Genomic DNA, 13,001 nt, shown 5'->3' on the forward strand with positions numbered 1-13,001 from the left:
TAGGTTTAAAAATGACTTCTGGGGCGCCTGGGTGGCTCAGTGGGTTAAGCCTCTGCCTTCGGCTCAGGTCATGATCTCAGGGTCCTGGGATCGAGTCCCGCATCCGGCTCTCTGCCCGGCAGGGAGCCTGCTTCCCCCACTCTCTCTCTGCCTGCCTCTCTGCCTACTTGTGGTCTTTCTCTCTGTCTCTGTCAAATAAATAAACAAAATCTTTAAAAAAAATAAAATAAAAATGACTTCAGTAGAAATTAACATAATTTCTAAATTTTCCCTTACAGCCAATAATGAATATTAACTGTATTTATCGTCTTTAAACATTAAAAGTAGATATAAATCACTTATTCTGATAACTATCAAAACATCATAAACCTCTTATTTATTCCAATATTTTTTTCACATTAACTTTATCACTATTAATCATTAACATTTAAAAAAATCAACAATACCTGTTGATAGTGAATCACAACCATGATCAAAAAGTTCTCCCAAAGGAGAACTGCTATTGGTTCTTCTTGCCTGTTTCCCATCTATAGCGTCCAAAGACTGGTAAATGAAAAGGCCACATGCACAAGCAATATATGCCCACAGAGGAGCCTGTGAAACAAAAAGTCAGAAACACAAGAGTTATAAAGACATTCGTTACTATGTTTCGCTGATACATTTTTACTCACAGATATTTTATCTTTACTCTCCAGAGAAGAACTGCTGGTTGGAAGCTATAGGAGAGAATCCCAGGGCTATGTAATGGAAAACTTTTTGGGACAATCGGAACTGTAAGAGAATCAAATTCTTTGCTTTGTAGGGGTGCTCAAGCAGATGCTGGATAACTACTACCATGTAGGTTATATAAGAGATCACGAGATTATATAAGAGATCATGATTTCCAAATCGTATCTTTCAAGATGTTTACAGGTCTTATGTGAAGAATATGAATTCCATGCTAAGCTCACATGGGAGAAACACTGGATCAAACAATGTTAAACAGACCTCTACTGCAAGACTTCTTCCAGTCCTTAATTTTGCTAATACACACTGTGAATATTCAAGAAGGGGGACACAAGATGCTGCCATTTTCCAAATTTATTTGAGCATGTAACCTATTTTTCAACACACCTCTTCAACCTCTTCCCGTAATAACACTGGGAAAATGATGATCTAGTACACAGAGTGCTTAGAACATTATTTTTCAAACATTTTTGGACACATTTTCAAGGAACAATTTCTCTTTTCCCAGACAGAAATTGAACCACTAATACTGGATTTAAATGTTGCGTTAAAAAAGGAGAACTTCTATCTGATATCTTTTTAAGAATGTAGAAGAGTGTTTTATATCACTTTTCACTATTTTCCGATGCCCAAGCCAGGACAAAATTTCTATAATCACAAGGTATTTTCTCAGATATTGGTTATCAAGTTAAGCTGAGTGTTAAATGCTCACAGCAGCATATTAAAACTACTCAGAGCTGCAAATAATATTTATATTCTGCATTGCAAAGAAGTTTCCCTCAAAATCCTATTTAGTTCTCAGTATTAAAGGTAAGGATCTTCTCTTAAACATTTTCTTAAAGTCTCATGTTTTAGAACACTGAAGCTATCAAAAGGACCATAGCATAAACCAGAGTTACAAACCCTGAAAGCAATCACTGTGATTGTGTAATCATAATTTATGTGCAAGCTCACTGTACTGATAAATCTCAACTGACTGAGAACCCCACCTTCTAGACTTTGAGTCTCCTACTTCTTGCTCCTAAAGGAATCTAGTAACCCTCTAGAGCTGCTCTGTCCTACACAGTAGCCATTAGTCATTTTAGTTTAGATTATTAGATATATTTCTTATTATTTTACTTTCAGTTTAGATTATTAGATATATTTGGATTAGTTATTTTAGTGTAGATTCACTGAAATTAAATAAAACTAAAGACTCCGTTCCTCAGCTACACTAGGCACATTTCAAGTGCTCAACAGCCAGATGTGGCTCTGCGTATCACACCAGACCACAAAGACTCAGACAGAACATAACCAGCACCACCGAAATTTCTATTGGACAGTATTGCTTAATAGGACTAGAAAGCTAGGGACTTCTTTGGGTCTAAACTCTGGATTTTAATGGGGGCAAAGTGTTAGTCTGAAACAGAGACAACTTCAACCATCAGTATACACACAATCCTAGGAAATGGTAAAAAAGGAATTACATAAATTTAAGAGAAAGCAAAGTCTTGTGTCTTCGGATCACTCTTTCCTCCTGTGAATCTGCAGAATACTATAACTAATATTTATATATTTCTTCATTGTTCCCATTCTTTTACAACTCAGAATTGTTTTAGGAAGCAAGCTTTCTCGTGGAGCCTGGGTGGCTCAGTCGGTTAAGTGTCTGTCTTTGGCTTAGGTCATGATCCCAGGGTTCTGGGATCCAGTCCCGCATTGGGCTCCTCTGCTCAGTGGGAGCCTACTTCTCCCTCTCCCTCTGCATACTGCTCTCTGCCTACTTGTGCACAGGCACTCCCTGTCTCTCTTTCAGATAAATAAGCAAAATCTTAAAAAAGAAGAAGAAGAAGAGGAAGAGGAAGAGGAAGAGGAAGAGGAAGAAGAAGAAGAAGAAGAAGAAGAAGAAGAAGAAGAAGAAGAAAGCTTTCTCATTCAGGAATAAGCAGTGGTCTCAGCTGGTTTAAGAGCCTGAGAGATACACTGAATCTATAAAGGACACATTCATCATTCAGAAAACCGTCACACCCTGATAGGCAGGAAGAGAACAATTAGCATAGGAAAATAATCTTATCACAATCAGGCAATAAACTGACTTGCAAAATCTTGCAGAGATGTTCTCATATGAGTCAACTCAGGTGAAAAAATTCTAAGAAACATGGTTTTAGGGAGCTTTTGAAACAGAACTGTGGGGTTTACATACATACAAATGTGTACATATACTGAGCAAGAATGTTTTTTTCTTTTTTTTTTCCTGGGAGGACATATCAAAAACTTGTTTACATTATGTACAAAAAGAGGAATTAGAGGTAAGAGTGTAAAGAAAAGTCAGGTAAAAAAGATTTTACTTTTTTTTATACCATTCTGTTTGAATTTTTCCAACTATGTAATGTCTCCCCTTTTTCAATGTCAGTAGGAGTTAACTGGGCAGTAAGATTATGCACAATGTGCCACTTTAATTTTCTTTCCAATCTTGTATATTAAAAGGAAAAAATCTAAGAAATTTCTTAGCAAGTTAGATCAAAAACATTAAATATAGCAATATAAAACAATATAATATAGCAATATTAACAAATGAATGTTAATACAAAAAACTCCATATGATCATATTCCAAAAAGTTTTATTTAAATTTGATGGGAGCTCCTATTGATAACAGCACATAGCTCAATTCTGGTTTTCCTATGTATAAGATAGTTAACACCAATTTCTTTCAACTATCTGACATGGCAAAGGTTAAGTCAAACATATGTAACATTAACAAGCTACAAGATAAATTCCAAATTAACTTATGAAACTAAGACCAAAGCTACTAGCTGATGAGATTTAAATACTTAGTCTAAGAATCAGATCATAAGGATATTTTGGTATATCCATAAAAAAAGGGCTAAGTCTACATTTTTATCTTAGAAATATGAAAAATATGGGCCGATTTTCCTATCTTAGCTACTGTAAAGTTATTTTCTAAGAAGAATGGCAAACTCCGCTGAAACCGTTACGATGACATTCTTTTCTAGGAGAAAGACTGGTATCTGAAACTATTAAGAAAATATCAGTTACATAAAAAAAATATGGAAACTTCACAATACCTGGAGACATAAAATTTAATATTCACCCACTGGGACAAGGCCCAAAGAAATTAGACCTAAAATGAATGAGAATGTCCTTGGGTAATAAACTTATAGAACTCTTTTGACTCCAAAACAGTAATTTTTTAAAAAAATAAGAAATCAATAAGGACTTAAATAATTTGTGATTCCATATATATGTATTTTTAGAGGAAATCAGGAATAAGAGGAAGGTTGTAGGGAAGAACATGTTACATAATTAATGTTTTTGACCAATGAAATAACAACCATTTATTGACCTTTGTATGTTAGGCACTCTAAATGGATAATGTTATTTCTCTTAATACTACAAAACAAAATTTCAAAGGATAAATAAACTGTGCCTTAGAAAATTCACATAATAGGGCGCCTGGGTGGCTCGGTGGGTTAAAGCCTCTGCCTTTGGCTCAGGCCGTGATGGGATCGAGCCGTGCATCCGGCTCTGTGCTCTGCAGGGAGCCTGGTTCCTCCTCTCTCTCTGCCTACCTGTGATCTCTGTCTGTCAAATAAATAAATAAAATCTTAAAAAAAAAAAAAAAAGAAAGAAAATTCACATAATTTACTGAAGATCACAGAGATAATAAGAACATATCATGGAAGACAGCTATGACCTATTTTAATGCACTGTGATCTAAAGCCTAACTAGGATTTCTACTGTGCAGCTATAAAGCATCCAGGCATAGCCTTTGTGGGACACTACCTTCCCTACCAGAGCATGAAACAGTGGCTCAGTCATGTTCTACCTTGATTCCTCCTAGCAGCAATTCTAAAAAGTTCTCTGTGATTAGAATAGTTCCCATTCTGGAAGTTTCTTCAAAGATTTAAACTAATTCGAGGATTACTCTAAAAATTCCAAATCACTTAAGCACAGAGGCTAAAGAAAAGTATTATAGGGAACATGGTATCTGGTACACTCTGGGGTATTCAATAAATAACTATTAGTGGCTGAGCTACCTTTGAACTTGTTCTCAGTCCCTGATCCCTATCATAGAAATAGCTTAGGATTGTGGGAAAAACTTCCTTTGGAATCAACACACCTTCCTGTTGTTCTGCTGTATCTCTAAGGATGTGTGGGATCTAGACCAAGTTCCTCTGAAGTGGCTATCAGGTCCTCAAGTAAGCCACAGATAAAATAGTCCAAAGGACATGTGATAAAGAATCCCAGGACACATTTAAACAATTACACTGGTTTTTAAGTTTCCTGATTGATATAAAGGAAGATAGTTAAGAAAATGATAAAAATTAGAAATATATTCATACAATTTGTATGGACAGGATTTGTATAGTAAAAGAGGAATTAAAATAAAAGTATTCAAGGGTGAGGAAGAATGAACATCTGGAAGAAAACAACAACAAAAAAGCCAACGTGTTTTATAGGTAACTGTGATGTTCAATAGCTATTTACTTTAAGAGAGCTACATGGAAACAAATGAATTGATGATAACCAAAAGGAATAGTTGGACGGCGATAATTTTATCACAAAGAACAAATCATCTGAAAAGACTACTTAAATGATTACTTCCAGCTTAAAACAAGATAAGGACTATTGTGACCATTACGATTTCTTATGATTCAGAGTCACCTCTGACCCCTTGAGTTGAGGATCACCTTCTATCCTCTTGGTTACCTGGGACTGATCACTTGAATCAATAAAGGCACAATAAATGTTTCTGATTCTCTTCCATTCACCTTACTGTTTAGCTCCCTTTTATCAAGGAAATTTTAAAACCAAAGAGATAAACATCAATTTACTTTTTCTGATGAACAGCTCTAGTTTCAGTTTTGGTTTTAAGTACCAGGTACAGAGGGTAAAAGAGGGACCAGCAGTAGAGACTCTTACTTAAGAAGGCCCAGGAAGAAAGTCTTTGTCAGCAATAACTACTCCCCTTCTTAACAGCAGCTGTTGCATAATACAGAACAGGAAAAGCATTCTATTGACTTTTTCTTGTATGTCTTTTGCTTTGTTAGTATAACAGAAATATACCTGAGGTCTATCAGTCACAAATATTTATAGGAAGAGAAAAGGGATATTCAAGCAATTCTTACAGGAATGGAGAGGAAACCACTTTTGATAAAACTGATTTACAGCTGTGCCATCTCACTACTTTTTCTCTCTGGTCATTTTAAACTTTTCTAAGATTTCACTCAGCTATTAAAAAATTTTTTAAAAATTCAGTCATTTTTAAAAACGTTTTTTTGTATTGAGATTTACTGATTTTAAAAGGACTATCTTAACATGTTAATCCCTGATAACATTAATTTACCTACTAGAATCAGACTGTACCTTTTGCTTCTGGTTTTCATAAACAGAGGGTATAAAGCAGACTGTAGTTATAACCTTTATTAATAGTATGCGTGATACAATAATACAATAATTAAAAAATTTTAAAACAGGTGATAAACAATTGTCGAATCATCTTATCTTTAGCTAAAATGACCTAAAAATCCCAAGTACAGAGTTTTGTGTATATAACAAATGCTCCTAACTGTTAAGAAATCCATCTTACCTGCTCTGTAGCTGTGGGACAGTAGAAGACTAACAAAACGGTTGTACAGATGTTTATTGACAATCCAATGATGGTGATGAGATTTGGGGCAATCCAGGAGGGAACTCTTCCAACTAGCCATTCCCAATACCCCTGCATTAAGGGCTCCAGCAGGGACCGTCCAGCACTCTGATATCTGTGTTCTTCTAGCCGCTTTAGTTGGTGTCTTGATAATGGTGGAGTAGGCAACTGAAACAATTTATTTAATACACACCCTGGAGTACTCATATGCCCGAAGCCCACAGGGGACTCCGGGTGAGAATCTCCACATCGTTTCCTTGTTGATCGATGCCCACTCATGGATCTTGGCTGTCTTATTTGAAGAGAATAATTTATCTTGTTTCTCGACTTTTTTGCGGCTGGTCTTTACCTGAAAAAAGAGAAAAAGACACATCTGTCAGCCACTATTTATATCAATGTCAGTAGTAAATTAAAAAGAAAAAAAAACGGGTAACAGTAATACGTATCAAACAGATCAGAACACCAGGGATCTGCTTTTAGTTCTTGTTCTTATTAATGATATAAGCCAAAAGAAGTCCTATAACTTCACCTTCAGGTGAAAAATATTAAGGGATTTTAACAGTAATATGCTTCTTGATACCTTATAGCTTGTCTGACTTCAAAGCTCTTGCCTTTTTTTTCCTATCTCACAGTGATTTCAGTAATATAATGGAACAAATCTTAGAAATAACCTAGTCATTTCACATATATGGACACTGAGGTCCACAGACATCCCCAAAGACAGCTAGCAAATTAGTATTAATATCAGAGGAATGACTTGAATAATACGGGTCTTAAATCAGATTTTAATTTAATGTTAATAGCTAACATTGGGCACTTACTACACACTAACGCTTCAAGCATTTCACATTTTTTTAAAAAGATTTTATTTATTTATTTATTTGACAGAGAGAGACACAGAGAGAGAGGGAACACAAGCCAAGGGTGCAGGAGAGGGAGAAGCTGGCTTCCCACCTAGTAGGGAGCCCGATGTGGACCTTGATCCCAGGATCCTGGGATCATGACCCGAGTGGAAGGCAGCCACTTAACGACTGAGACACCCAGGCACCCGATAACATCATTATAAGTTACTAAGCAACATAAGAAAATGACAAGAATATTTTCAAGATTAAAGGGTAGTTATATATATTCATCAGACTGCATGCAAAATGTAGTATTAATACTCAAAAATTAGTATGGTGACTTCAAATGTTTGAAGTGGTGAGTGCCTAGAAGAGGGTGGTAAAAATGGAAATGTGTAAGATAGTCAAATCTATAAGTAATTTCTGTGTAGACGAGAATCAAGGGAAAGCACTTAGGAATTAGATATGAAAGGTGAAGGAGAAGAAAACACAAATCAAGAGACTAAAAAAGAGAAGTTAGGAAAAAAAAACAGTTATTTTGGCTTGGAGGGTGATGGAAGGGGATCTGGGGATAGAGGTTAGAAAAACATAAAAGTAGCTTTTATAAAAGTAGGTATGTTTTAGACAAGATCAAACACCTGGAGTTTAAGCAAGAGATGAAAATTTCAAGTTATCAATTCTGGATGCTAAAGTCTAGTGTTTTTTTTTTTGTTTGTTTTTGAAAGAAAAGTTCTTAAAGGGATTAAGTAGAAAGAAAAAAGGAAAATAATAAGAACTTGTGGGAAACTCGGTTATAGAGCAGAAGAAAGGGAAGCCATAAGAGGATTAAGGGGAGGGGGAAGGAATCATCTCAATAGAACAGAAAGGGTAGTGGCATCAAACCAAGAGAGGTGTACTTCGATATTCTAGTAAAAAGCTATCCAGCACGCAATATGAAATTCCCAGAAATGTTCCACTATGGGAATACAGATGTGATACAGGAAGTAGGACATTTCAACAATGGACCCGGTATTAAACATGCCTATGACTACTTCTCTCTATTCCCATACACATCAAGTTCCAAAATTTCAGTGTCACCAAGGATCTAGAGTGACAACCAAAATCTCGATCATGTGTCTCAATAATTGGTTCAGAAAATAGTTTTTTAATTATCAACTGCCTTAAATAAATTTTCAAAAATCTTAAAAGAATCACTAGTGCCACAATTTACCTAAAGTGTGAGATAAAAATACTGAAATAATTTTCAAACCAAGGCAAATTATTTCAAAGAATTCTGCCACACACTCAACTATATCACAAAACAACTGATTAATGTCAAACAACTGGTTACAAATGCATTTTAGAGAAAGTGACAGACATAACCACCCAAAACTTAATTTTATAGTAGTCAAATTTTCTGTAGTTAAATTAAATGACACTGCTTCGCATTTGGTGAGCTATAATAAATCAGCTTTTACAGAATTCAACTTAAACGTGGGAATAAAAAGTTTATTCATATCAATTTATACTTTACTTTTGTAGTATTCACTTATCCTACTGTAAAAATGAAGTGACATATTGAGGGTATTGGCCTCCTTTTGGCACTAAACAACTACAAGCAACTGATCCTAATGGTTTTAAGTTTGAGCATTTGGCAGGATTATATGATAAACTGATACCTTCCTTCTGAGTGTTTTCCCCCTCTGACCTAGATTTTTTTTTTTTTTTACCTTTTAATTCTCTCTTAGAAAAGTCTACAGTTTGACAAACCTTAATAGATCCAGCCATTACTTAATTCATACATGAAAAAAAGCCAGTGAGTATTTAACTATTTCAATTTGGCAACATTGTCTCTGTGAAGCTACTAGCAACAAGATTGCAAATGTAAATTCAGGTACATGTAGCACAACCTACAGATGCCCACTTTGCTTTCAATACATGCCTATAGACATAGACACAGAGGGTGTTGTCACTGCTATAGGCCCATCTCCACTCTTCTTCATCTGATTACATCTGAGACCCAGAGGCTATTGCAATTCAAACCATCTCAGGAAAAAACAGGAGCTTTTGAATTTCAGCAAAGGAAAAGCAAGAATATCTCAAGGGAGTACAACAGGGTAGGTGACTATTATAGGAAGAGTGAACTTTATGGAGAAAAGGGAAACGCGATGTGGGATGGGAATATGGAATGGAGAAGCAAACAGTATAAAAATTATTCTAGCCACTTGAGATTTTTTACCTAGTCAGGCCTATGCCAAAAAGCGTGAAGAGAAAATGTCCTTTTTTTGCCATACTACAAGGAACTAAAACAATTAATGTAAGGAGTTAAAATTTATTGCTGGCTAGCCTAGAAACCACCAGTCATAAGTTTTTATGAGAAAATGAATTCTAAGTTCCAAATGCATTCAGCCAACATTGAGTGCAGTAAGCAAGCTAGACATCCTCCTGGTTCCCATGTCCAGCTGGTAAATAACTAAAAACAGGTAAACAAGTAAATAGCATTACACGCTGTGATGGGTGCTATGAGGAAAACAAAGTGTGGAGCCAGAAAATAGTTAGGGGTGCACATTTTAGATAAGGTGGTAGGAATCTATGAAAAAGTAACATTTATATCAAATTCAGAGGATGAAAAGGACCTAGTCCAGGTAAAGGTAACAGGCCCTGAAGCAAGAAGGAGCTTGTCTTGTTCAGGTACATTTGAGATCACTACGGGTGGACAGCAATAAATCAGATGGAAGAGTGACATAAATAAAGTTTGAAAAGCCAGACAATGCAGAGGTTTACAGACCATGGTAAAGAACTGAGATTTTATTTTGATGTTTTGAAAAGTCATCAATGAGCTTATAAAAATTTTTGTAATTTTGTAGCACAACCTACTTTTTAACTGAGGATGTGTTTTTCATAAATCATAACAGTAAAAGTGAGTATTTTAGCTGAAAAACTTCCCATCACCTGGAATGTATTTTAATATAATATTGTTCATAGGCCTATAGCTATTGTAACCTTTCCACTTATAATCAGCAAATTCCCCTTCTCTGTTATAACCTGGCTCTATTGCAATATTCATTTCATAGCACTTAATACACTGAGTTTTTCTGTTTGTTGTACTGTTTCTGGTCTTCTCCCCATATTGGTCTATAAGCTCCAGGAATGCAGAGGCCATGCCTGTCTAACATTCTTTTCCCACACTCTCACACCATACCTAACATTAAGTAGGTAATCAGGACTTATTTGTGGAACAAGGAACAAAAATGGCTCATTATTATTTAATGAGCACCTAGTTGTTCTAGACCCTGAAGAAACAGATAGACTGAAGTATGGCAATCCATGATCCCAAGAAACTTAAAGGGGGTGGGGAGGAGAGTCTTATAAACAGCTAAGTTATAATGTGCTGTAAACAAACTATTGTGGGAGTCCAGGGAAGGGGGGTACATATGGTCTAACAAAAAAATTTTCTTTGTGCAGGCATGAATATTTATGTGAAAAGCCCAACAAAGGTACAAAAATATAATCAGAGCTATTTAGTGAATACCTTTACTAAAATTACACACAAATTGTGAAGCTAAATCTATGACATAGAACATCTGTGCTTATAGCAGCTGAGGAAAATGGCATGCTGCCTACATTATTCCTGTGTTCATGTGTTCAGCTTTGGGGAACATCTGACAAGTATCTCACTAAAAAAGGCATCTCCAACTGCTCAGCAGAGCATAAGGTAAACTTACACAATATCCAACCTGTAGTGTGAAATTCCAGAATTCCCATCCCCCACGTCTAAGGGTACCAAGTTTTAAACTCCACTGATTCAGCAGTGTGTTTACAGTCCTTTCACGGGAATTAGTGATTACACAGTTCTTTCCAACATTTATGGCACTAATAAAGAAAATTACTAATGGCCAACACTATTTGGAAGGCAGAGCAAATTACAAAATGTTTTTTTAAGAAAGGAAAACTAATAGGATCACAGGATTACATTCAGCATTATTTAACAAGTGGTACATAGAACAAGTTAGCAAAAACAAAAGCCTTTTCAGCAGTCTTGGAAGCAAAAACAGTACTGTGTAATACAATTTAGATCTACTGTTTTGAAGTGAAATCTTGCATTCCTTTAAAAAAAAAAAAAAGGAAACAACTTCCCCCAGGAAAAAAAAAAGAAGAAAAGCAAAAGCCTGGTATTTTATAGGGGAATACTTCCCCTAAAAAAGACAGCACAGCATGACCCTCAAAAGAACATCACCAGCACTTTTAGCCAGCTTAAAGAACAACTCTACTGCTTACTAGAAAACAAACTGACTATGCAATAAAATGTAATTTGGCTTATGGCAAAGTTTAGAGTTACAGATATCAAACATTTAAGTGTTTATAATGTAAATTTGAAGAGATTGGGTGTGGGAAAGGAAGGAGAATAAATTTATGAAATAATAGTTGTAAATATTCAGAACAATCTATTAACTGGACAAGAAATAAAGACGCCTCTGGTGGAACAGGTTAATACAAGAGGCAGATTTATCACACAATTATTTCTCTAATGGAAGCATTGCGCAGACAAGTTGTACAAGGGGCTCTGACTAGTTTTTCTCACCACAGAACAGATATGCAGCAAAATAAATGCTTTTAGAACTTCAATCGCTGGAACTTTATGTGACTGCCAATGTTCCAAAGTAGTAAAGCTAAATATCCTTACGACAGTCTAACTTGTGGTGTTAGTCAATTAAATACACACATTGAACACATTCCTATCCTACTAGTTCGAGTGCAGAAACTGAATCTTTATTTCTGCCCACATACAAGATAAGACATTAATATTTGCTGAAGAATAACTATGAATTTGCCTATCATAATACGGATTCATTAATAAACTAAGAGACCTCAAACAAAATTATATATTCGATACCAATGATCCAAAACAGCCAAGTGACATAACGCCAAGCACCAAATTGGAGAAGACATGTTACGCACAGCTAATTGTAAAGATCCCATCCATCCAGCGTTCCTGGGAACACCTGCAAACACTAGCAACCCTCCTGTCCTTTCTCCTTCCAAGAATACTGCTGAAACAAACCCCAGCTATTTATAAATAAATATATGCTGATATTTCTAGAAAAGTTGCTGACCAAGAAGCATGGCCCAGCCACACGACCACCACATTCCAAAAGGCAGGCCACCCCGTCACCGAATGCAACACGGTTTGGGGACCTGGAAGCACCTGAGCAGGAGGGTGTGGACCCGACATGGCACGGTCGGTTCCACGCGGGCAGCGTCCCCGCCCGCCCAGCCCGGGCCGGCCGAGGTTCTCCGCGCCACGACTCCCAACTCCCACACTCAGCAGTCCCCGGACTCCCGCGCTAGCACTTCGTCACCTCAGTCTCTCCACCCGGGGCCAGAGGGGCAAGCGCCCCTCGCCCTCCCCACAACCCCGCGCGCAAGGCCAGCCGGCGCAAGGAAGCGCTGCGTTCGCCTCGCCGAGTCCATACACACCTATATTCCAATGCCCCACCCCAGAGCATGCAGCTCTCTCTCCACGCCTCTCGAGAGTCGTGCCCCCCAACACGTCCGTCACACCCGGCCATCTTCCCAAGGCCGAGCCCCGCAGCCTTACCCCGACCCCCGAAAACACACCGCTAGAAATAAACCTTCCGCCTCCAGACGACTGAGTGACTCTGATCGGCGGCAGCCCGTTCGCGACACTTTCGCGTTGCCGTAAAGGGATACAGGGTCGGAACGAGCGGCGGCGCGGGCGCGCTCCTCGGGGCGGTAAGCGCGCCCCAGGCCTGGCCTGGCTGCTCGGGAGCGCGCCCTAGGGTCC

At 37.3% G+C, this 13,001-nt stretch overlaps 1 protein-coding gene across 3 annotated transcripts in view; it reads right to left on the bottom strand.

Moving 5' to 3' along the window:
• Window positions 1–12,848, bottom strand: part of CEPT1 (choline/ethanolamine phosphotransferase 1) — a 36,438-nt gene extending 23,590 nt beyond the window's left edge. For 2 of the 3 annotated variants that reach the window (XM_032881467.1, XM_032881469.1), the window contains exons 1-3: window positions 12,795–12,848; window positions 6,315–6,723; window positions 447–594 (exon numbers count right to left, since the gene is read on the bottom strand). In XM_032881467.1, coding sequence (XP_032737358.1) covers window positions 447–594; window positions 6,315–6,653 — 487 coding nt within the window. In that variant the 5' untranslated portion in view covers window positions 6,654–6,723; window positions 12,795–12,848. The other variant, XM_032881468.1, reaches the window with a different exon arrangement.
• Window positions 12,849–13,001: the final 153 nt, after the last annotated feature.

This window comes from Lontra canadensis, unplaced genomic scaffold, assembly GCF_010015895.1.
Source record: "Lontra canadensis isolate GAN:19392208 unplaced genomic scaffold, GSC_riverotter_1.0 scaffold75, whole genome shotgun sequence".
Taxonomy (NCBI): domain Eukaryota; kingdom Metazoa; phylum Chordata; class Mammalia; order Carnivora; family Mustelidae; genus Lontra; species Lontra canadensis.